Genomic DNA, 24,896 nt, shown 5'->3' on the forward strand with positions numbered 1-24,896 from the left:
TCTTAACATCCAACAAATTCAAACATTGTCGGACACCATGTCTGGTGAAAATATTAACACAATGTGTCAGCAACCCTTTTAGCTGATTCCATAAATGTACACTGTGATGCCATGCCAATGGTAACAGTGCTTCGCTGGCACGGAGGTTTAAACTTTCTCAAGTCCTAATACACGACTATAGCGCGTTATGTACTGCACACTGGCAAAAGCAGCCTTTTGTAGGACAAGACTTGATTTAATCAATTGAAAATTGATTGGATTGTGAAAAGCAGTCTCAAAATGGTGGTTGGGCTTGGTGACATCAGCTAAAAAAGTCATTTCAGACATTAGCTATGAAGTTGTTTCAGAGGCTGCGCAAGTAACATTTTGATTACAAAGTCAAAAAGAGACGAATTCACTAAACAGTTGCGGCACTTTTGCATTTGGTATTTCTTCTCAAAAGTTTTCTATTCACTTACAACCCACAATCTGTTTTAAGCAGACGCAAACATGCCTCCATTCTTTGTAAATCAGTCTCGTCATAGATTGCACTTCATCTTCAAAATGACGTTTAATATTGTGCTATTATTGCCTGAGGAAAGCAGGCAGTACCTTAATTTTTTTTTTTTTTTAATTAATGTATATTATCTATCGATCATGGCAGCAGTAATTCATCAAATAATGATCAAATGATGTAGAAGATCATTATAACCTGGCAAGCAAACTTTTGATAATTAGTTAAAGAGATAATTTAGGTGTCTGAAGCACAGAGTGATCCTGTACAGTGCCAGTTTGTGATTATCTGCTGCATTCTCTGCTATATAGCGCTTTAAACTATCCCTGTTCTTGTTATCATTTCTTAAGCACAGATTTTGTGGGCACGTTTGCGCCATTGCCTGATCAGCATATTTCCTTTAATGAATCGGGTGCTAATCCAGCACAAAGAGCACATGCAAATAAACAGTGCTTTCACCAGGTGCAGTTCATTCTTAGTGAATTCCCCCCACAGTGTTTTTCTTTCAAAGTAGTGTGTACTGATTAATCATTTACATGACAATTACAATCATTCTTGGAAATACATGACCAGGAACATGTATTAAGAAAGTAAATTGTTGACTTAAGCTGATTTTAGCCTGCTTTCATCTTACCATTGCCATTTTTGTGTTCAAAAGTTTTTGTATTAATTTACTGTCTAAATGTCCTTGCAGGTCTTGGCCACAAGCCAGCTCTAGAGAGAGGCTTTTATGAGCGACTTATGAAATTCTCCTAAACGCACACTCATACGCACTTCTCATGGAAGACAAAAAATCGATGATTAGCACCCTGCGGCAAAAAGCCAAACTCTTTCGTTACTCGCGGGTGGGCAGTGACAAAAACCCCAACAAGCCAGAAGTGAGGGAGGAGCGCTTGCTGGACCAGCGAATGGGCGATTCTGTATTGGACGTCCTGCAGAGGACTCGGACATCCACCCTCAAAAGCCCCTCCCACAAGCAGCAAGCTGATGTCCGGCCTTCCTCTGCCTGCTACAGCAGCCCATCCACCCCCCTCAACCTAACACTGACAAAGAGGGGGGGCGGCACTGGGCTCGCTGATTCGCTGACCATGCTGGTGGACTCGACGGGCTGGCCGTCGCAGGACTCAGTCACAGATGGCCTGTATGAGAAGCAGAACTTCTCAGAGGCTACAGAAGAGATGGAGCAGGTGCTGCAGATGAGGGACACACAATTGCCTTCATCAGAGAGCTTGACAGAGGTAATGTGTGCTGGTGATGAGGTTTTAGTTGGGTTAATCATCAAAGCCGTTGAAGAGGAAGTGATCTGTTCTGTTGTTTTTTTATGGCCACTTTCTCTTAAGGTTGCATTACACAAACTTGTTTTGCATTGAATTTCTTTTTCTATTGGTATTGCAAATTTTTATTTCCTCCGTTATGTTGAATTCTTACATTTGTGTGTTGTCAAATGTCTTTCACAAGTTGAATGAAATGTCGAAATCACATAGTGTCACAACTGCATGCTTAGTTTCAACATTAATGCATTGTAATGTAAATCAGAGAAATAATTAATGTGAAGTTAGACTCAAACAATGCAAATTAGGTAGATAGTGCCAGCATTTTTGCAGTTTTTTCTTCTGTTTCGCCTGCTTGCTTCCAGGGAAGATAGCAAAGCATCACTCCTATTGTGTAATGCAGTTCCTCTGAACATTAGCAAGTCATCGCTGCAGGAACTTGTCATACCATTTCTAAAACCATAGAATTAGGTAATCCACATTTAGAGCAAGCTGGTGCTTCTCCATTTGTTTAAACTACAAATGATTGCTCGCGCTACCTGTACAGTACTCTAATTCCATACAAAAATAAACAGGCAAATATGGATCTTTCACACTTAGGTGGAGGTGGAAGTTTTGTTAGAGGTACTGTTATGTAAGGTTGCTTTCTTTTGCTTTGGTGATCTTCCTCTTTTATTTTAGAAGAGTATTTTATGATGTTTCAAATGGGTACTGCTTGTGGATGCTGTGTGTGAATATTTGAATATACTGTATATGGGGTGAGTAAACTACTAAGAATTTAAAGTGACTCAAACAATTTAATCACATTGGAAGTTTGACTTTGGGTTTGCAGTAAGGAAGAGAAAGCCTTACACCTCTCTGCTTACCTTTAATTGTCAAAGAAAATGATCCTTAAAAGCATTTTACACTAAATAGAGTACACAGTAAACACTTACAGTAGTTAAAGGCTTAACGGGTGCTAAACTGTATGCATAAGTTTGTAGCCACACCTTAGGTGAATAGTCATGTTAACCAGGGCTGTTTTTGTTTTTTGATGTTTCATAGCAGTGGAAAGTCAAATTCCTCAGGTTCTTTGTAATTAGTCATGTGGCTTTTTCTTCTTTCCTGAAGCGAAGGAATTTTTTAATAAAGATATTAAGGCCAGTGATCTTCAGTGCTATTCTAGAAATATGTAACATAAAATTAGAAGTAAAAATAGCAAAGTACAGCCATCCAGTATAATAAACAGTTCAAAGCTTATTGGCCCTATTAATTGCAAGTGACAAACTGTGGATACATGAGGAAATATGCCAGTCTAGTTGTTTGTGAATTATTGGCTTCTCTGATCATATCTAAAAGATAATTTCACGCTTCTCTTTGTGTTTGTTTCTGGACCGCAGAAGCCGCACTTCAACAGAAATGGTTCAGATATATTTGCCATACATGACAGTGACCATAATAATGTAAGTTTTAACATGTTAGATGTGTTTGTGTGTACTGTATATGTGTGTGCGTTCCAGTCTACTATTAAATGTGATCATAGGATTTTTAGAAGGGTACATGAAGCGGACATAGTACTTCAAATGCCCCTGAAATGGACCACTCTGTTCTCCATGGCATTTTTTGTCTTAATCTGACATTGAAGGCTCAAGGTTTGCTTCCAGAACATGCCACTTTCGAACAGAGAACATCATTTTCACAATAGACTTTACTTACAGAAAGGTCCTTCCATGGTTTATGGTGCTCCCTACTATTTGATGAAGTGCATGGTAGATGGGTAATAACATGTTTATTAATATTTTATTCATCCTCTGTATTTTCAGTTACAAATGTATATTTAAAATTATATAGAGTAGGGTAGTCTAAAACCACACTGAAAATCAGATCTTTTTTATTTAAATCTGGAAATAAACAAGAGTTTAGATACTGCACTATTTTTAGTCTCTAATCAAATTAGCAAATATGTGTCACTGGCCATGTTAACTCCTTTTTACAGATGTTCTTTAGAACATTTTTAAATCATGCTGGATTTAAATTACATTTTTCATTGCAGTTGTTATGCTGCTTGTATAATTATTAATGAAAACGTACATTAAATTTGTAAAGAATGCGAAAAATAAGCATTTTCAGTAGTGAACTTTTGGACCCCACTGAATGTATATACGAAATTGTATATTTTAGGTCCTGTATATCATCACCATTTCTTTTTTTGTCATATTTTTCACCATTTTTAATCAACTTTTTGCACCTGACTTAAAGGGAAAGTTAATCTAAAAAGGAAAATTATCTCATAATTTACTCACCCTCATGCCATTCCAGATGTGTATGACTTACTTTCTTCTGCAGAACACAAATTATAATTTTTAGAAGAATATCTCAGCTCTGTAGGTCCATACAATGCAAGCGAATGGGTGCCAAAATTTCTACGCTCCAAAAAGCACAAAGGCATCATAAAAGTAATCCATAAGACTAGTGGTTAAATCCATACCTTCAGAAGCGATTTTATAAGTGTGGGTGAGAAGCAGATCAGTATTATAGTCAATTTTTACAATAAATTCTCCTCCCTGCTCAGTCAGTCTCCACTTTCACTTTCATATTCTTTTTCTTGTGTTTTTGGTGATGCACATTCTTCATGCATACGCCTCCTACTGGGCAGGGAGAATAATTTCTAGCAAAAATAGTCTTAAATATTGATCTGTTTCTCACCCACACCTATAATATAACTTCTGAAGATATGGATTTAACCACTGGAGTCTTATGGATTACTTTTATGCTGCCTTTATGTGCTTTTTTGGACCTTCAAAGTTCTGGCCACCATTTACTTGCATTGTATGGACCTACAGAGCTAAAATATTGTTCTAAAAATATTTGTTTATGTTCTGCTGTTGAAAGAAAGTCATACACATCTGGGATGGCATAAGGGTGAGTAAATGATGAGAAAATTTTCATTTTTAGGTGAACTATCCCTTTAAAATAGTCCTGCAGTGTGACAGATTAATTTTTAAAAGTTCAGATAGTCCGAATAAAGATCTCATTTTATTCGCCAGTAACGTGAGGTACTGAAATTTACCTTGGTTGCATTTGGCATCTGCTCAAAGATGGACAAAGTAACAAAAAATACAAAGACGTGCAGACATTATAATGCATAGTATAACTATTACAATATACAATCTATATGTGTGCATGTGGTCTTTCGGTTAATATGAGGTCCTAAAATCTTCATGTTTAATAAATGTAAAAAAGCTTTTTGAAATAGATTGAGTAGCGCATGTCACACCACAGGACACTACTGTCATTGCTTGAAATTTTACACCATCTTCTTTCTGATGTAGTCTTCAGATGGCACAATCAAAAGCTCATCTGAAAGCTTGTATTGTGAGAAAGAAGGCAGAAAATGTATTTAACTTTTTTTTTTTTTTTTGGACCAGATTCTCCAAAATGAAGGGAGATCTCTGATGGGATCAGAGACACCTGGAGTGAGTGAGAATCAGAGGGAAGATCAGAAAATGTACCTGCTCACTATATGTCTAAAAGAGGGACGTGGACTGGTCATTAGAGACCGCTGTGGTAGGTGTCAAATGTTTGTATATAAACACGCCGCACCCTGAAGCTCTACACACATCCTAAATTATATTTACAATCAATAGTCATTATATTTTTGCTTATTTATCAATGTAAACTCATAAGGTAAATATTGAGCTGAAGCTATTGTAGCCCAGCCAAAACATATGATTATAGTACAGATGCATCAAGGTGAAGGGTGTAATTTTCTCTGTTATACTTGCTCATATCCCAGTATAATAAGACAACTACTGTATAAAGTAGGCCATAAGTAGGTTGACTTCCTGGAAAGCACTTTCATAACATTGTTCTGGGCTTTGTTTCCAGACAAAAATGGATCTTCACTTTTTAGAGCGTTTTCTATAGGTTACGGACGTTGCTTTTACCAAAATTCCACTTAACATGAATGCGCAAGAACGCACTTTAAGTGCTACTTTAGTGTTGTCTGTTTGTGAAGCGCTAAATTGTCACCTACAATCGCTTGCCATTGTAACTTCATTTGTAGTTTTTTGCATAAATATAAATACTTGGAATTTACCTCGCTAAATAAATATTTAAAGTTATTTATTTATTTATTCATTTATTTTTTCTCCCCTTTTTCTCCCCAATTTGGAATGCCCAATTCCCTATGCACTCTAAGTCCTCGTGGTGGCGTAGTGACTCGCCTCAATCTGGGTGTCTGAGACCGTCAACCCGCCATCTTATCACGTGGCTTGTTGAGCGCGTTACCGCGAGACATAGCGCGTGTGGAGGCTTCACGCCATCCACCGCGGCATCCACGCACAACTCACCATGTGCCCCACCGAGAGCGAACCACATTATAGCGACCACGAGGAGGTTACCCCATGTGATTCTACCCTCCCTAGCAACCGGGCCAGTTTGGTTGCTTAGGAGACCTGGCTGGAGTCACTCAGCTCGTCCTGGGATTCGAACTCGCGAACTCCAGGGGTGGTAGTCTTAAAGATATTTTCTTAAGTATTCATCCTAATTATCTACATAATTAAACATTATTTTGTGCAGAATGATCTATTACGTTTAGACAATACATTTTCACATTCATCTGCATTTGCAATGTTTAGTATTCGCCAAGCTAAAGTGCATGCTTCCAGGGTCAGTGGAAACATGAAGACAATAATTTATTTTTGATAATATACAGTATTTTCAAGTACCATTTAAGTTACGATACTTTTGGAAATGCAGCCCTGTTTTTTTTAAGTGTTGCGCATGTCAGCTTGACTCAACCAAAGACAACCAATGAGTTTGGTGGTTGGACTACCTGTTTGTCCAGACAAAAGAAGGGGGTTGCGGGGCAGAAGGGGCGGTAGGAGTATTTGAAAAACCTTTTTGGAAACAATCATTAGTGCTTGCTAAGAAACCTCTAACACTAAACTTCCATGCATATCTCGTCCAGACATGAATGATACCTCAAATCATGTGGCTTCTTGAGGAGAGGTGTGTTATTACTTTTCTAAGAAATCTGACATTTTATTTTCACCTGGCGAACGATAAAACAGGCGAAAAATACCATAGACTTACATTGAAAGAAGGACCCGAGCCATATCTAGGGACCAGAATATCATAGAGACTTGGAAGGGCTCTTTTGACTGCTCAGAAAACCCTTAAAAAAAAACATCTAGCAACCCCTTAAAACCCTAGCAACTGCATGGCAACATGTTAACAAACAGGTGCCACACTAGCTGAGTTTTCTGCCAATTTTTAGGTGTGAGCTTCATTTACATAATCACTGGCCAGGTGGAGGAAAACTAGTGGTGAGTACCTACCGACAGTGGTACGAGGAGAGACAAACCACAAACTGGCAACAGTATGTTTGGCACCCAAGGCTCATCGATGCACAAGGGCAACAAAGGCTATCCCGTCTAGTCTGAACTGACAGAAGGTTTACTGTGGCACAGGTCACAGAAATTTTTAATGATGGTTACGGTAGGAATGTGTCACAACACACAGTGCACCGCATCCTGCTGCGTATGGGGCTGCGTAGCCGCAGACTGGTCAGAGTTCCCATGATGACCCCTGTCCACCATTGAAAGTGCCTACAGTGGGCACGCGAGCATCGGAACTGGATCTTGGAGCAGTGGAAGAAGGTCGCCTGGTCCGATGAGTCCCGTTTTCTTTTACATCACGTGGACGGCAGTGTACGTGTGCGCCATTTACCTGGGGAAGTGATGGCACTAGGATGCACTGTGGGAAGACGACAAGCCGGTGGAGGGAGTGTGATGCTCTGGGCAATGTTCTGCTGGGAAACCCTGGGTCCGGTCATTGATGTGGACGTCAGTTTGACACGTGCCACCTACCTAAACATTGTTGCTGACCAGGTACACCCCTTCATAGCAATGGTATTCCCTGATCGTAGTGGCCACTTTCAGCAGGATAATGCACCCTGTGCCCGGGAATGGTTTGAGGAACATGATGAAGAGTTCAAGGTGTTTCCCTGGCCTCCAAATTCCCCAGACCTCAATCCGATTGACCATCTGTGGGATGTGCTAGATCAACAAGTTTGATCCACAGCGGCTCCACCTCGCAACTTACTGGACTTGAAGAATTTGCTGCTAATGTCTTGGTGCCAGATACCACAGGACACCTTCAGGGGTCTTGTAGAGTCCATGAATCGGCAGGTCAGCGCTGTTTTGGTGGCACGCAGATGACCAACAGCATTTTAGGCAGGCGGTCATAATGTTTTGGTTTATCTGTGTATATTAAAATTATTTAAAATATTTATAGATTTTTTAGAATTTTATTTATCATTTCTATTATAGATATAGCATTTTGAGAATTAACAATAAGAATTGCGTTACGTACTTAAATAATAATTAATTATGACTGGTCAATCACGTATTCTTGTATAAGATTGTTTATCTGTAATACATATTTACAGAAATATTTATTGTCTATCTATTTCATGTAAGAAGTTTAGTTAGCCAGTCATTATTGCAAAATAAACCCGTCCAAGGTGATTGTCCATTGTGTCTTATTTAACTGTCTATTAATATAGATTTATAAATGTTCACACGAGTAATAAGCAACTGTTATGAGTACGTTCTTACCCTACGATTCCTGCTCGAGAATTGCCAAGCCATATTGTCCGCAACCCCACAAATTTGGTCTCGTCCTTACCTTTCACCGCTACTACTTCTGCTTCTTTCCATGTTCAACCTCAAATGATAAGGCATCCACAACTGCTGCCATGAAATACTGATTGTTGTTCATTAGTATTGTCTATGTTTGCACGGTGCTCTTGCTCTTATTTCGGCGAGCTTTAGGTTGGGGCGTGATAGTTAAGCATTGAGAAATGTCTAAGGCAGTCATTTGACACGTATCCTCCGTTCTTAATCAGTGCGTGTGAAAGGCCCACCGACCGAGGAAGGCAAGATCAGCAACAACAGTCGCTAAGTGTGGCACTCCCTACCCAAATGAAGTTATTCCGAGTCTGTTGATGTTTTACTGGCTTTAACAACAGCAAATCAACACCCTAGAAACCACTCGGAACACCCTAGCATTGTTGCGGCGAGTTTTGTACAGGCACGCATCATACATTTTCTTCATAAAATGTAAAAATGAGTAAAATCAACCTTAAGCCAGTGTTTCTATCCTATAAATTAACTTAATCACTCTGTGATCACTCTTGTGTCAGTTAACACTGCAGTAACAGCAGAATGTGTTCATTGTTTTCATACTTTTGCCAACATTCCTCCCAGCACATTCAAACCTGTCTGTGGACACACCTGTACAAAAGCAAGACACACCTAGATCCTCTAAAGTGCACTATTTACTTTTACGTAAAACATGAGAGACTCATTTAAGACATGTTAAAATAGTCAGACAGGAAATAAGCAGATGGGATCTAGGATGTGCATTGGTAAATGTAATTGTCCTACGTTTTTGCTGTTTATTGTGTCTGTATTGCATCATTGCTACATGGCCCATTGAACATCCTCTTTTCCTGCTGACGAGTCTGAGCATTTTGTTGTTACTGAACTTCATGATTTGTGGTCCGGTACAGTCATACTGCTGGCCTGTTTAGTGTCTGGTTGTTCAGAGTAATCCTGCCACATGCTCTGATGTCCACTGTTCTTTCTGTTTTTATAGTTTAAAAAAATACAGTTATAAATACTGTATGAGGATACTGTTACGGATCTCTTTCATTCATTTGTTTATTGCTTGTTTTCATAGGTGTGTCTTTTATGTAATAAAGCATCTTGTGGTTTTACTGTCAACATTTGTGTAATACAGACAGCGTTTGCATACATGCCTTTTATTGTTGATCATTCAAATATTATTGTGGCATTTTAATATGTGAGTGACAAATGGTCAAATGAGGAAACAATTGAGGACAGGACTTGCTCTGACTTAAATTAAAACTAAATGCTGCACTCTGCTGGTGCAATGGGGTTATTTTGTAAATCCGAGCCATTTAAAAAAAAAAAGTTTTTATACATAAACACATTCTTTACTGAAAAAAATTTACTTGAGGCATAAATGATTTACACTGAAATTCCTTCTGCTCATGTTTCATGAGTAAGGCCCAATATTCCCAATAATACAGCTTAACTGAAGTCTCTTTTTTATGTTAAAGCAAATATAAACAGTAGCATGTTAAAACTTTTGTATTTTTTTTTTAAATAAAAGCGCTTTCAGGAAGCGTGCGGGTTTGCAGTCATGCATTGGTGCTGCATTGAAATATCAACCACATCCGTGTCAGGGATAAACCCACAAACATGACTAAAGTGACTGACTCAACAGCACATTTTTAGCATCTAAATAAAGGGTATTCAGAGTTCACTTAAGGGTTATCAGTTTTGTCCACTGTGCTTTATTTTAAAATCATCTCAAATCTGAATATTTACATATTTAGAGCATTTACGCCTTCATGGACTATACTATACTGAAGCTCAGAAATATTTGCAGGTGGTAAATTAAAAGAATATGTTGGGTTCAGTTCATTCCATTATCATTTTGTGGTATAATGTTGATTACCATAAGTTTACGCTCATTTTAAATGTTTTTAGAGTGTTTCAAGTTAATTTCTAAAAGATCATATATTAAATTTAGTCTTTCAATTAATATGAGCTCATAAAAAGTGCATGTATAATAATTATAAAGATGATGACTTAATTTAGACAACTTAACTGCTGAAATAATACACATTGTTTTAATTAAGAAAGAGTAAGGGCTTCACATTTTTACCATGTTTACTTCCATTGTAAGTGTATTACTGTAAATGCAATTATTTTTTTTATTTTTTTAATTACTGAGGGATGTTGAAATTATTTTCTGTGGTAATCAATTTATTTTCCACAAATGCTGACAATAGATATTTACTTGTGCAATTTACTTGTGTTTTGCATTGTAGATATTTACAATGCAAAACATTTCTTTAAAGATACTGTTATCTCCCTAGGCACAAGTGATCCATATGTGAAATTCAAACTGGATGGGAAGACTTTATATAAAAGTAAAGTGGTGTATAAGAATCTCAACCCTACATGGAATGAGTCCTTCTCCTTCCCAATCCGCAACCTGGACCAGAAACTCTTCATCAAGGTACACATATTTTTTTGTTATAGTTTAGATACTGTATGTATTAGATTTTACATTTGTTTTGATACCCTTTATACACCAGTCAGCCACAATATTAAAACCACTTGCCTAATATTGTGTAGGTCCCCCTCGTGCTGCCAAAACAGCACCAACCCACATCTCAGAATAGCATTCTGAAATGCTATTTTTCTTACCACAATTGTACAGAGCGGTAATCTGAGTTACTGTAGACTTTGTCAGTTTGAACCAGTCTGGCCATTCTCTGTTGTCATCTCACAACAACAAGGTATTTCCATCCACAAAACTGCCACTCACTGGATGTTTTTTATTTCTGGCACCAGTCGGAGTCAATTCTAGAGACTGCTGTGTGTGAAAATCCCAGGAGATCAGCAGTTACAGAAATACTCAAACCAGCTCATCTGGCACCAACAATAATTCCACACTCCAAATCACTGAGATCACATTTTTTCCCCATTCTGATGGTTGATGTGAACATTATCTGAAGATTCTGATCCGTCTCTGCATGATTTTATGCATTGCACTGCTACCTCATGATTGGCTGATTAGATAATCACATAGATGATTGTTGGTGCCATTCGGGCTGGTTTGAGTATTTCTGTAACTGCTGATCTTCTGGGATTTTCATGCACAACAGTCTCTAGAATTTACTCAGAATGGTGCCAAAAACAAACATCCAGTGAGCGGCAGTTCTGCGGAAGGAAATGCCATGTTGATGAGAGAGGTCAACAGAGAATGGCCAGACTGGTTCAAACTGACAAAGTCTACGGTAACTCAGATAACTGCTCTGTACAATTGTGGTGAGAAGAATATCATCTCAGAATGCGAGATGCGTGTTGGTGCTGTTTTGGCGGCATGAGGGGGACCTACACAATATTAGGCAAGTGGTTTTAACGTTATTGCTGATCGGTGTATGATATTTGATGTGATGCTTCTAATGATTAATCTAGATATAGATACATAAAAAATCATGTCCATTAATTCAGGTTTACGATCGAGATCTGACAACAGATGACTTCATGGGGTCCTGCGGTATTGTCCTCAGTAAACTAGAACTTGAAAAGTAGGTCAATTTGAAATCATTGTGTTCAATATCAAATCAAGAGTGTGGTTTCTGATGCTTTTGTTATTTCTATTCTATAGGACCAGTGAGATGGTGCTACCACTCGATGACCCCAACAGCCTGGAGGATGATATGGGTGTCATAGTAATTGATATCTGTTTATCTGTGAGAGATGGCATAAACAAAAAACATGTGAGAAACTTGAAGAAATTAAGGACTTTCTTTGGCAAGCTAACAACTACTAACTCTACTAAATAAATTTCATGCTGCTTACTGTATGTTCTCATTTTCTGTTTCCATTGTGAAGAGGTGGGTGCAGAAGAAAAGAAAAAGCTTTACGGTGAGAAGGATTAGATCATTTATACCTCTAATCTCTTACTAATTGTTTGTTCATTCTTGAGTAGTTATGTCAGAGCTCACTCACAATTTATTAAAGTACTTCCTGTTATAAATTAAGTTCAGTCTAATCCATAAACAATGAGACTGACTTCTGTTTTCCTGTTTGTGTTCATCTGGGCACAATCTGTATGTTAAAGGTGAAGTGAAGTGCCAGAAACAAAAAACATCCAGACATCGCAGTTCTGCTGACATTAATGAGAGAGGTCAACAGAGAATGGCCAGTCTGGTTCTGGTAACTTGGATTAGCACTCTGTAAAAGTGTAGTAAGCTGAATAGCATCTCAGAATGCACAACATGTCAAACCTTGAGGCGAATGGGCTACAACAGTAGAAGACCATGTCGGTTTCCATTTATGTCAGCCAAAAACAGAAACCTGAGGCTGCAGGGGGCACAGGCTCACTAAAACTGGACAGTTAACAACTGGAAAACCTAGCCTGGTCTGATGAATCTGTATTTCTGCTGAGGTACACAGATGGTAGGCCCACTGCAGCCTCAGCTTTCTGTTCTTGGCTGACAGAAGTGGAACCTGACATGGTCTTCTGCTGTTGTAGCCCGTCTGCCTCAAGGTTCGACGTGTTGGGCATTCTGACATGCTATTCTGCTCATTAAATACTGTACAGAGTGGTTATCTGAGCTACCGTAGCCTTTCTGACAGCTCAAACCAGTCTGGCCATTCTCTGTTCACCTCTCTCATCAACAAGGTGTTTCCGTCTGCAGAACTGCCGCTCACTGGAATTTTGTATTTTTTTTGGCACCATTCTGAGTAAACTCTAGAGACTGTTGTGCCAGAAAATCCCAGGAGATCAGCAGTTACATAATATTCAAACAAACCCGTCCAGCACCAACAATCATGCCACTGTCGAAATCACTGAGATAAAATTTTTCCCCATTCTGATTGTTGATGTAAACATTAACTGAAGCTCCTGACCCATATCTACATGATTTTATACATTGCACTGCTGCCACACAATAAGTAGGTGTACAGGTGTTCCTAATAAAGTAATACTCACTGGTGAGTGAATATACTGTATGTATATTTAACGTGAAATGTTATATTACACTTTAAAGGTAATATAATCTGATTACTTTTAGATTATTGCATTAAGTGTATATTATTAAGTACCAATTTACCAATTGTAATTGGTAATTTATTCTAATCTAAGTACTTGATTTTGTAATCTGATTACATAATACAGATTACATGTTGTCCATTGCTATACAGCACTGTGTACATTAATGTAAATAAGAGAACGAAGAAAATTCACTTGCACTTTTTCCCATGAAATATAGTGTCAAAACTGTCTATCCTTGATATTGCATGTTGATGTTCTTTATTGTTTCTCAGGGAAGTACAACAGAGCATAACAGACGTCTTGCAGAGTCTCTGAAGAAGAGTCAGCTGTGGACTGGTGTCTTCACCATCACCCTGATTGAGGGGAGGGACTTACCAGTGGACGGACTGGGGGACGTGTTTGTTCGCTTCAAACTTGGCGATCAGAAATATAAAAGCAAGGTGCAGTACTTACTGAGGACCATCAGTAAGATTTGTTCAGGTCTTTAGCAATGTAGTAACTAACAACTGACCAGGTTTGGAATTTACTTCATTCTAGATGTTTGATTTTTACATTTTCTGAAGAAAATGTGAATGATACTTGCCCATGCAAAAGTCGCCGCCATGATTCTAGGGTGTTGCCAGGTGGTTGGTAGGGTGTTCTGGTCTAGGGTTTTTTTTTTTCTAGAGTTGCATACTGGCCCAAGTCAAAAGAGTCCACCCCCAAATCAAGATATTCTAATCCTTAGATATTACTCAGGATCCTCCTTCAATGCAAGATCTTCAATGTAAGATTAAACTATTTTTTTCACCCGTTTTATCATCTGCAAGGTGAAATTCATTTTTGATTCCTTAGAAAAGTAATAGAACACCTCCTTTCAACAAGCAACACAATTTGAACTATTATTCATGTTCATAGTTCAAACAGTGAGGGTTGTATACAGGATTCGTTTAAATCCCAACCCCAAGGTTGAGCAATAGTAATAGTGATGCTTGCCTTTGCAAACACCACTAATGATACATTTTAATGGTGAAAAATTGAGTAACCACTCTGTTTTTGTGGCATTAAGGCTGAAACTTTGCCTTATCTTCACAGAGCCAGGTTAAGAAGGCCAACACACAGTGGAGAGAAAGGTTTGACTTCAACCAGTTCCCTGATGGATCAAGTCTTCTGGAGATTGAAGTCGTGGGGAAAGAGGGACGGAGATATGAGGACTGTTACGGACAGTGAGTTTGCATGTTTTGTTAATGACTCCACAGGTCAACTCAAAACAAGAGTTTCTCAGTTTCTTTGTTCAAATATCTTCCTGGTTACAGGTGTGAGGTGGACTTGTCAGGGTTGCCGTTGAACGAGGCCACTCTGTTTACGCCTGAGCTGGACCTGAGCCGAGGCAGAGTGGTGTTCCTCGTCACTCCAACTCCCTGCAATGGAGTTTCTATCACGGATCTCGTTGCACCTCCACTGGAAGAGCCTCACGAAAGAGACAATATGTTGGTTAAATATGTATGTTTACAACCCTCTCACTTCCATTGCCTGGGAATGTAATAATAACATACTGCATGCTACGTAGTATATATATTGTGTACTATTTTACTGCTATATACAGTACTATGCAATAGTAAATTTATAGCATACATAGAATAGTTTCATGATTAAATCTATTTTTATTTTATTTTTATTTCCTGACTTTTGGCAAATTGATTACATTTACAAAGTAAATGTTTAGATTGCAATATTGCTGTTCTGTTATATTCATCATTCATACATTGTGTTATACAGTTCCCCGTGTAGTGTGCTTTGTTTGTGCACTGCACATTTCGGTAAACATAGTAGGTCAGTCAGGTATTCTGCATGCAGAAAATGTGCATACTATGAACAGTACTTTATTTCTAGTTTGAGTAGTATACCATTCCAAGTATGGTAGTATACCATTATGAAGTGTGCTTCTAAATATCATAGTTCCTTAAATTATATTCTTTTTATCTTGGCAGGGTTTCAAGAACTCCTTGAAAGACATGAGAGATGTTGGTCTTCTTCAGGTTAAAGTGATCAAGGCCACTGACCTCATGGCTGCTGATCTGAATGGTGATTTTATTTGTTATTTACACAAAGACTGTAGATCCTTCAATAATTGAAGCCATGAGTGTCAGTCATCAGTCATATTCACTTAGTTTTCTTTGTGTTATTAGGAAAGAGCGATCCATTTTGCATCTTGGAATTGGGAAACAACAGGCTGCAGACCCACACAATATACAAAACCCTCAACCCTGAGTGGAATAAAGTCTTTACTTTGTCAGTATCACCATAACTTTACATTTTTATCATCAATATCAGCGTAATCAACATTTATGTATATCAAGGTTAATGGTGCTGACCTCTATTCTGTGTCTTGTTATTAACAGACCAGTAAAGGACATTCATGAAGTTCTGGAAGTGACTGTGTTTGATGAGGATGGAGACAAACCTCCAGACTTCTTGGGGAAGGTGGCCATTCCTTTACTCTCTGTAAGTATAGAACATTTATATTGCACAGCTTTAGTCTTATAATGGAGAGCAATAATGTGAGAATGTTTTAATTGCTTGGCATATACATAGTATTTTCTAATTGTAATATATTTCTCTCGGCATCAGATACATAATGGGCAGCAGGTTGCTTGTCCTCTGAGGAAAGAGAATTTGGGAGGACTATCTAAAGGAACCATATTACTGGAGCTTGAAGTTATCTTCAATTCTGTAAGTCTTATATAGATCAGTACAGACTCTTAGTACTTTGTCCAATCAAGCATAACAGGGGTCAAACCGCTGTGTATTTTTTAAACTGTTGACCTCAGGTACAGAGAGAGAGAACTTGATGAATGGTCTTTTCTATATACACCGATGAGCCAAAACATTATGACCACTCACAGGCGAAGCGAATAATGTTGATCATCTCCCAACAAGGCCACATGTCAAGGTCTGGGTAGATTAGATGGTAAGAAAACAATCAGTTCTCGTAATCAACATATTGAATGCAGGAGAAATGGGCAGGAGTAAAGACCTGAGCGACTTTGACAAGGGTACATTTTTATGGCCAGACGACTGGGTCAGAGCATCTCTGAAACAGCAAGGCTTGTGCCACCTACCTAAACATCATTGCTGACCAGGTACACACCTTCATGCCAATGGTATTCCCTGATGGCAGTGGCCTCTTTCAGCGGGATAATGTGCCCTGCCACACTGCACACATTGTTTGGGAATGGTTTGAGGAACATGATGAAGAGTTCAAGGTGTTGCACTGGCCTCCAAATTCCCCAGATCTGAATCCGATTGAGCATCTATGGGATGTGCTGGACCAACAAGTCCGATCCACGGCAGCTCCACCTCACAACTTACAGGACTTGAAGGATCTTCTGCAAATGTCTTGGTGTCAGATACACAAGGACACCTTCAGGGGTCTTGTAGAGTCCATGCCTCAGCAGGTTGGCGCTGTTTTCAAGTACTCTTTTAATGTTTTGTTTTATTACTGTAGCGCACTTAACGTCATTAATACAGCATATATTCATATAACACACACACACACACATACACACATTTATAAATTAGGGCTGCATAATTAATTCAATTAAAATCGCGGTATGACATTATTTAACCGCAAAGGGCTACGGCGATTTAATTAAATTAATAGATAAATCAATCTGTTCGCTTCAAAGTCTATGCACGCTGCTCTATCCTGTCTGTATTGTATACAAGTATTATTACAGTGTATTCAGACCAGTTCTGTGCTTCACAACTCCATCTCATGCTCAGAGTAACAGATGTGATCCATTCGGTTCTGTGTGCTGAGTGTGTCATTTTTAAAGCACTCCAGATTCACTTTAATTTCACTTTTGCATACTTCCAAGTATGTTTGACCACTACATGTTAATATACAAATACAAATAATTCACCCCATGGCATTTATGTACAGTGGAGGAGATGTTAATATGAGGAGCACATTATAGTGAGGAGTATATTGCTTAATTTATATATTTGTTTTCTGTGGGTGAAGAGGAAAAACAGGGAAAAGTAATTTAGGAAACCCATGATTATGATCATTTTTAAAAGCTAAGCTTTATTAAACAAATGTCTCAGTGTAATACTTTAATACTAAGTAATAATGCACTCAATGTGATGCATAAAACCAAAACATGCACTACATCACCAAAATCCAGAGGATTAGATCCACTACGTCATCCACAACAGTCTGCAGCGAGGACCCTCTCGCTGTTTTGGCAGTACACAGAGGACCAACAGCATGTTAGGCAGGTGGTCATAATGTTTTTGGCTCATCGGTGTATGTACTGCAACATATCAAATATCTAAGCCTATCAAATATTTTACAGATTTGTAAAATATTTGATATTCTTAGATATTTGATACATTTTTTTTTATGTAGCAAATCCACTCTTAAATGTTTTGTGGGTTCCTATTAACAATGTCATCTTTAGGTCAAAGCAAGTATCAGGACCTTCACACCTAGAGAACAGAAGTTTCTTGAGGACAATGCCAAATTTTCTAAGAAGGTACGACATTCAGTTGTGTTATAGCTTAAGACCATGATTGTGTTAGTATAGTATAGTATGGGATAGTGTAGTACAGTATATTATTACACGGCTCTCTGGAATACTCTATTCTGATTGGTCAACGACACCATCTAGCCGCATATCCGAGTATTAAAGGGATAGTTAACCCAAAAATGAAAAATGGCTCATCATTTACTCACCCTCATGCCATCCCAGATGTGTATGACTTTCTTTTTTTTCTGCTGAACACAAATGAAGATTTTTAGAATAATATATCAGCTCTGTAGGTCCTCACAATTCAAGTAAATGGTGGCCAGATCTTTTGAAGCTCCAAATCACATAAAGGCAGCATAAGAGTCATTCTACGAAACGGGTGCCATTTCCACTTTGCAGTTTTCAAAATTTTCATTAAGAATAAATTTTTTTTTTTTAACTTACAACTTGAAAGATATGTTAATCCTCCAAAAAACATATTTTCCCACCTCAGGCACAAAATCCTTATTAATATTATCCTTTTTATTCAGGCAAGGGAGCCTTTCTTGTACCACCCCGTTACGGACAATATGTACGCCATTAGAGTAGTAAAACAAGAAATAGATTTTTAAAATCTAATGTTTTCCTAATAGTAAAATTTCCCTTTTTTGGAAACCATCAATAGAAAGTCTGTCATTTAATAAAAAAAAAATTGTATTCTTAGATTTTTAATCTTGAAATATGAATTCGACATTTCAATGGCCTCATTGTTTGTACTGAAAAACGAATTCACTTAAAAAATACAAATAAAGTTACATTTATTTGATTAGTCCACACAACAAGAACATCATTCAACATTAATTTATGTAACATTTCCTTTCCTTTCCATAAAATGTTAACAGTATGACCCTGTGACGGGGTGGCAACTGATGTGGCGGGGTGGTTCACTGTGACAGGGTGGTATGGACAAAGTGTTTCTCTATATGATCTGCTGGTTTTAAACTTGATAAAACTGGGGGAGAGGAAACATTGAAATTGGAGATGTAATGGAAAACTTTGGTCATGCTCTGAAAAACTGAAAAGAGCATCATAACAGTGACTGGGAGAGTCGCATCCACACATCCCTCTGGATTTCCATGTGGCGGGATGTCACAGGCTGTGGTGCTTGAATGATTTCGAGCACATCATCAAAGAGATACCACAGGAAGTCATCTCTTGGAGGCCAGAAGATCCTGTTGGCACCAACACGGTGCATACATTTTACAAGGGCATGTGTTTCATCTGGATCACAGTATAAAGGTCATTGTCGTATTTAAGCACGCACCACTTCCCAATGAGATCTCCACTTTCCCAAGCAATTGCTTCTGTTGGCATCTTTTGGGCTGTCTTGTTAAAAAATGAAATGCTGTGTGGTGAAGCACTGACATCTCAGCTGCTTTTGCGTGGAGCACATGCAACTAACTTCCCGGTAAAGGATTTCTCCTGGAGTGAATGTGACCACTTGGTGGGTTTTCATTGTGGATGGCACTGGTGGAATCTGGCCTGGCATCTTTTCCATTGTCTGCTCCACTGCTTCAGATGCTACATAAAACAACTTAACAGTTGTAGATGTTTCTGTGAGGGCCTTATATAGCTCATGGGCATCGGGTATGTCGTGGCTGTTGGTCACCAGCTTGTCCGCTGTTCTTTTCAAGGTTCCCCCAACACCGTCAGGGGCCCCCTTGCCATGGCTTGCCTCAAAAAAGTTCTATGTTCCACCTCGTCTTACGAGCTCTGTTCTGAAAAGGAAGAAATTCCCTTTCTGTTTGTATTGGGTACATGGTCCATCACTCAGAAAGTGTAGAACAGATACATGTGGGTATGTGGCTTGTAGATAATTCAGCACCGGATTCATGTGTTCCCATATAGCTGGGGAGCTTTTGTGTTTGGAGGGTGACACTGTGCTAAAACAGATGGGCTCTTTTCACCACCTATGTACAAAACACCAGTGTGCAGAATAGCTTGTTGGTGCGAGGAGCCAAAGTGGACAGCTTGAATCTGAGCTGTATTTGCATGTGTAATTTTCAGAGAAGTCAATCTGGGTCACTGCCTCCATTTTTGACAGGTTCTTTTTCAACTCTCTGCAGTAGGAGTACTGTTGATTTATGTTGAATGTGTGTCTTTTGAATTTATGAAGAAGAGTGTGGAATAACTCCACAAGATTGTCTTGTGTGTCCTCCATTGTTTTCTTCACTGTGATCTTAACAGTGGTATGACCCTCCCTCGCATCTTCCATTGCTTTCTCTGCTGTGGCCCATTGAGTGAATGCAACCTTTGCTGAGCCATCAAATCTGGAGAGCTGAACAGTCTTGTCTTTGCATTCCTCGCACTCATCATACATGCACATTTTCCTGGAGGTGTCACAGGTTATCATTTTAGTCAAACTCTCGAGATCTGAAGTATCTGTGAGCCTCAAATTATGCAGCTTCTCAACGATAAATCTGAGATTTTCATGGATCTTGCACATGTGTTCCGTTCAGAGAGAGTAGGATGTACAACCCAAAATGGGTGAAGCTTACAGAAAAGGGAGTATGATATGTTGTTTGTGTTTTCAGTGAGAAATATTTTGTGAAGATTTTTCATTGTGTCAACCAGAAACCTTTTCTGCTTCTTCACCTTGTTTCTGGTAATTGTTTGTTTTTGTCCAGTCGTTATCCGACTGTTGTCATCTCGGGTGAAGAACGTTTTGACTTTGGACTTGAAAGCAGCAATGAATCTGTTTGTGGGATTTCTGTTGGTGGAACAGAGGTCTTCACTCTGAACATTGCGACGCTTCTTTGAAAATCCGAGGGCATTTTCGGCAAATCCTTATAGCCTGTACTTCTTCACAATCCTCCCCGCTGTTACCTTTGCTATTAGTTGTTTTTCTTTTTCTTTTCTTGCTTTACAGTACTTATTCTTTATGTCTTCAAACAAGGCTTCATGATAGAGTATTGTTTTTCTGATTTTGGAACTTACTCTGCCTGTCTTAGTTAATTCATTTATTTTTGAACGAGGAGAGTCATTCTTATTTAAGCGCTTATATCTTTTTCTGTATTTGTCAGCGCGTTTTCTTTCCTTCTCTAGAGATTTCTTTAGTTTTTCAATTTCTTTGCGTAGTGTATCCCTGTTCTTCCTGGAAATTCGCTTTCCTCTATGTTGCCTGAAACAAAACAAAAATCTACTGGTAATTTAGGGGTTTAAGTCATGTACACCATATGTAAAAACAATTACTCATCAATGATAGGCCTGCTTCTTATTCTTTACATGTGTCCATTTATTTATAATCCTAACTGCGCACTACCCTGACCTTGATGATCCTAACTGTTGCTTTGACTGTTGGACAGGATCTGGACTCAGAGGAAAGGTGTCCAGACTGTGCTTCCTAGCCTCTGCTTTCTCTTTTCTCTTCTTGTTCTGCTTCCTTCACTTTTTACGCAGCTGACGCTTCCCTCGCTCACTTAGATCACTAATCTTCTTCTGTTTTCCTTGCACTACATCCCGTCTCCATCTCTGACGCTCACTCTCTAGATATTTTTGCCTACTCTCAGGATCAGCATCCCGACATGCACGGCATCGCCGTTGTCTCTCAGCAGGGCTTAATGGAGCCATGATGGAGACAGATCTATCTGCAAATGTTATAAAATGTAACATTCTTCATTAAACACCGAGAGTGAGTGAGTGAGTAAGTTAACGGAAAATAAATTGATTAGCCTATATTAGAATCCTTGATTTCACACATCCTCACATTCAAACGGGAAGCAAAACCACCCCATCACATCCCTTACCACCACATCACAATAAAACATGTGACGGGGTGGTATGTGATGGGGTGGTAAATTTCATGCCAAAATGGCCGCAGATCTCACACGTGGTCAAGTTCCTCACCTAGCTTAAATGCATTCAATCTGAAATATAATTTTCTTTGCATTAATAATGTAAATTTTTTTATAAAAAACAGTTTTCCATATCTATTTTGCATGATGGGGTGGTTGGTTTGAGCTTGACGGACCCTGCCTAACATGAAAAAGCAACAAATAAACAATGTAAAAGAATGTCAGTACTTGCCTGCTTTTGTTCTTGGTGGCTACAAGGCTCAAATGATGTCACTTCCGCTTTGTGATGTCATTTAAAGCAACAGTACCTTATTTATAGATAAAACAATTAGTGTGACGGGGTTGTAAGTCAAACTGAGGGACGCACACAAATCATAAAATATTTACAAAAAAATAAGGTTTATTTTGAATAAATATATTTTATGTAAACAGGGACACACATATAATCCTGAAAATAATAAATGTTTGAAAAAAATATATAACTTATTTGGTGATATTTTAGATGCAAATGTCATGTTGGTCAACATGGACATGTGAAATTGGCTATGTACTAATGAAAATTGATTTAAAATAGTATGTTACTCTTTAAGAATAGTATTTTTTATCATATATCATGTTAACAAGAACACTTGAATTAATAACTTTAAGCTTTGGAAACACACTTTGGGACATTTTTTGTGCCTTATGCATCTCATCAAATGTTGCGGACACAAATGGCATCCGTTTCATAGAATGACTCATAAAAGTAATCCATAAGACTCACTTACATATGGTACAGTATGACTACTGCAATTGTCTGTATCTTTAATAAAATCTAAGCACTGAAAACTTTCAATGAATACATAAATAAATAGCTGTTGTTTACTGGTAATTGCTGCTAACTAAGCTTGATACCAACAGGTTCTTGCCAGGAACGTTCTTCGTGTGAGGAACCTTTATCGTGCTGTGTGCCGCTTTAACCAGTTTATCAAAAGCTGTTTCCAGTGGGAAAGTGTGCAAAGGAGTATCATAGCATTTCTGGTAAGCGTTATCTTGCTGCCATTACCCTAACTGGTCAAATCCAGCCTGAGTGCTTTAGGCCATTTAACTTCCCAGTCATAGCTACATCAAAAAGACATAACTGAGTTTATCTTCAAGAATCTATGATTATCTATTTGTCTATTTCTGTTACACTTTCAGTGGGTTTCCTATATGACTTTGAAAAATATCAAATCTGTGTCAAGTTAGTTACATTCAGTTGTTCCATATAACAAAGGTCTTTTATAGAAACATTATAGTCTCAACTTATCTCAAATTTGCATTTATGGACTCTTGAAACATGAAATAAATAATTGCCCTATTTACTTTGTTAATGCATATTCTTTGTCTTATTCTGCACAACTGCATGTTTATTACAAATGTAAAAAATTGTCTTCATAATCTTTTATCAAAATGTAATAACTTGCTCATCTACAAATACACCTGATTACGGATGTAAAATTGATTGTGAATGTTGTTTTCATGTTAACTAAGAGAACATTTCAAATTATGTAAATATATGATCTGTCAGCCTGCATTAGACCAAAATTCAGTGTTTATAAACCCAAGTCCATGTGTTCTCCTGTAGGTTTTTGTACTTACAGTGTGGTACTGGGAGTTCTACATGCTGCCTCTCTACATGGTTCTGCTCATTGCATGGAATTATCTGCAAATCGCCTCTGACAGAGTCAGCAAAGATCTAGTGGGTGACTTTAGTGTTAAAATCACATTTTGATAGCAGCTTAGATTAGCAACTTGTTGCATAGTAGTAAATTGCCTTTCGTAGAATAAAAGAAGAGTGGACAGCTACAGTTGGGAATTTGGTTATTGTTTAAGTGGTTTGATGATGTCTGTAAAAATAAGCAAGTATTTTAATAAATACTACCAGCCAAAAATTGAGACACAGTTGACTTTTTGTTTTATGATCTTAAAATCTATTTTTGTTTTATTCAAATGCATATGCTTAAAGGGATATTTCACCCAAAAATTTAATTATTTACTCACCCTCATTATTATTTAATTTTCCCCAAAAATGAAATAATTTACTCACAGTCATGCCATCCCAGATATTTATGACTTACTTTCTTCTGCAGAACACAAACAAAGATTTTTAGAAGAATATTTCAGCTCTGTAGGTCCATTCAGTGTAAGTAAATGGTGGTCAGAACTTTGAAGCTTAAAATCACATAAAAGCATTATAAAAGTAATCCATATGGCTCAGTGGTTAAATCTAAGTGATTCAGAAGCGATTATAATAGGTGTGGATAAGAAACATATAATATTTAAGTCCTTTTTTTTTACTACAAATCTCCACTTTCACTTTCATTTTTTACATTCTTTCACATTCTGAAAGTGAAAGATTGATCTGTTTCTCACTTAAAGGGATTGCATCACTTCAAAAGACATATATTAAGCCACTTGAGTCGTATGGATTACTTTTATGTTGCCTTCATGAGATATTTAGAGCTTCATAGGTCTGGCTACCATTCACTTGCACTGAAAGGACTTACAGGGCTGAGATATTCTTCTAAAAATCTTTATTTTCAGCAGAAGAAAGTGAGTCATAAACATCTGGGATGGCATGAGTTTTTTTTTTTTTTTTTTTTTGAAACCAGGCAAGTTACTTGAGAACAAAATTCTTATTTTCAATAACAGCCTGGCTGAGGGTGAGTAAATGATGAGAGAATTTTCATTTTTGGGTGAACTATCCCTTTAAATGTTTGAAAGTAGTTTTGTAGATAAATATAAATAATTCCTGAATGAATTTTTTACTAAACTAAATTTTGATTAAAAAAATCTAAATGGATGAGTTGGACAAGAGAGTGATGGAAAAGCAGCCAAAAGGTTTACAACATACACAAGAACTCCTTCAATACTGTTTAAAATGAAACTGGATGGCACCTCATAACGTTGGTTGAGAGAATGACCAGAGTTTGCAGAGCTGTCATCGTGTTTTGGTCATAACAGAATTATCATATTTTAATCATATTTTGAATGAAAAAAGTGTTCATTCAAAGTTTTGATGACTTTACTGTTATTAAAAAAATATTAAAATTAAAATAAAATTGTAATAATCAACAATGAGCTGTGTTTAGAATTTTAACTGGTATTGTAAGTA

General features: G+C 37.8%; 1 protein-coding gene across 6 annotated transcripts in view; it reads left to right on the top strand.

Annotated features, from left to right (window-relative positions):
• Positions 1–24,896, top strand: part of mctp2b (multiple C2 domains, transmembrane 2b) — a 38,154-nt gene that overhangs the window by 6,340 nt on the left and 6,918 nt on the right. For 3 of the 6 annotated variants that reach the window (XM_051650380.1, XM_051650371.1, XM_051650389.1), the window contains 17 exons: positions 1,188–1,731; positions 3,144–3,206; positions 5,172–5,310; positions 10,721–10,863; positions 11,865–11,941; positions 12,022–12,133; positions 12,249–12,281; positions 13,686–13,853; positions 14,488–14,618; positions 14,709–14,895; positions 15,384–15,477; positions 15,582–15,684; positions 15,795–15,897; positions 16,024–16,125; positions 17,859–17,933; positions 22,661–22,780; positions 23,367–23,480. In XM_051650380.1, coding sequence (XP_051506340.1) covers positions 1,273–1,731; positions 3,144–3,206; positions 5,172–5,310; positions 10,721–10,863; positions 11,865–11,941; positions 12,022–12,133; positions 12,249–12,281; positions 13,686–13,853; positions 14,488–14,618; positions 14,709–14,895; positions 15,384–15,477; positions 15,582–15,684; positions 15,795–15,897; positions 16,024–16,125; positions 17,859–17,933; positions 22,661–22,780; positions 23,367–23,480 — 2,223 coding nt within the window. In that variant the 5' untranslated portion in view covers positions 1,188–1,272. Of the gene's footprint in view, positions 1–1,187; positions 1,732–2,261; positions 2,523–3,143; positions 3,207–5,171; positions 5,311–10,720; positions 10,864–11,864; positions 11,942–12,021; positions 12,134–12,248; positions 12,282–13,685; positions 13,854–14,487; positions 14,619–14,708; positions 14,896–15,383; positions 15,478–15,581; positions 15,685–15,794; positions 15,898–16,023; positions 16,126–17,858; positions 17,934–22,660; positions 22,781–23,366; positions 23,481–24,896 lie in introns of those variants that run through there. The other 3 variants (XM_051650408.1, XM_051650418.1, XM_051650399.1) reach the window with 3 other exon arrangements.

This window comes from Myxocyprinus asiaticus, chromosome 2 (assembly GCF_019703515.2).
Source record: "Myxocyprinus asiaticus isolate MX2 ecotype Aquarium Trade chromosome 2, UBuf_Myxa_2, whole genome shotgun sequence".
Classification (NCBI taxonomy): Eukaryota; Metazoa; Chordata; class Actinopteri; order Cypriniformes; family Catostomidae; genus Myxocyprinus; species Myxocyprinus asiaticus.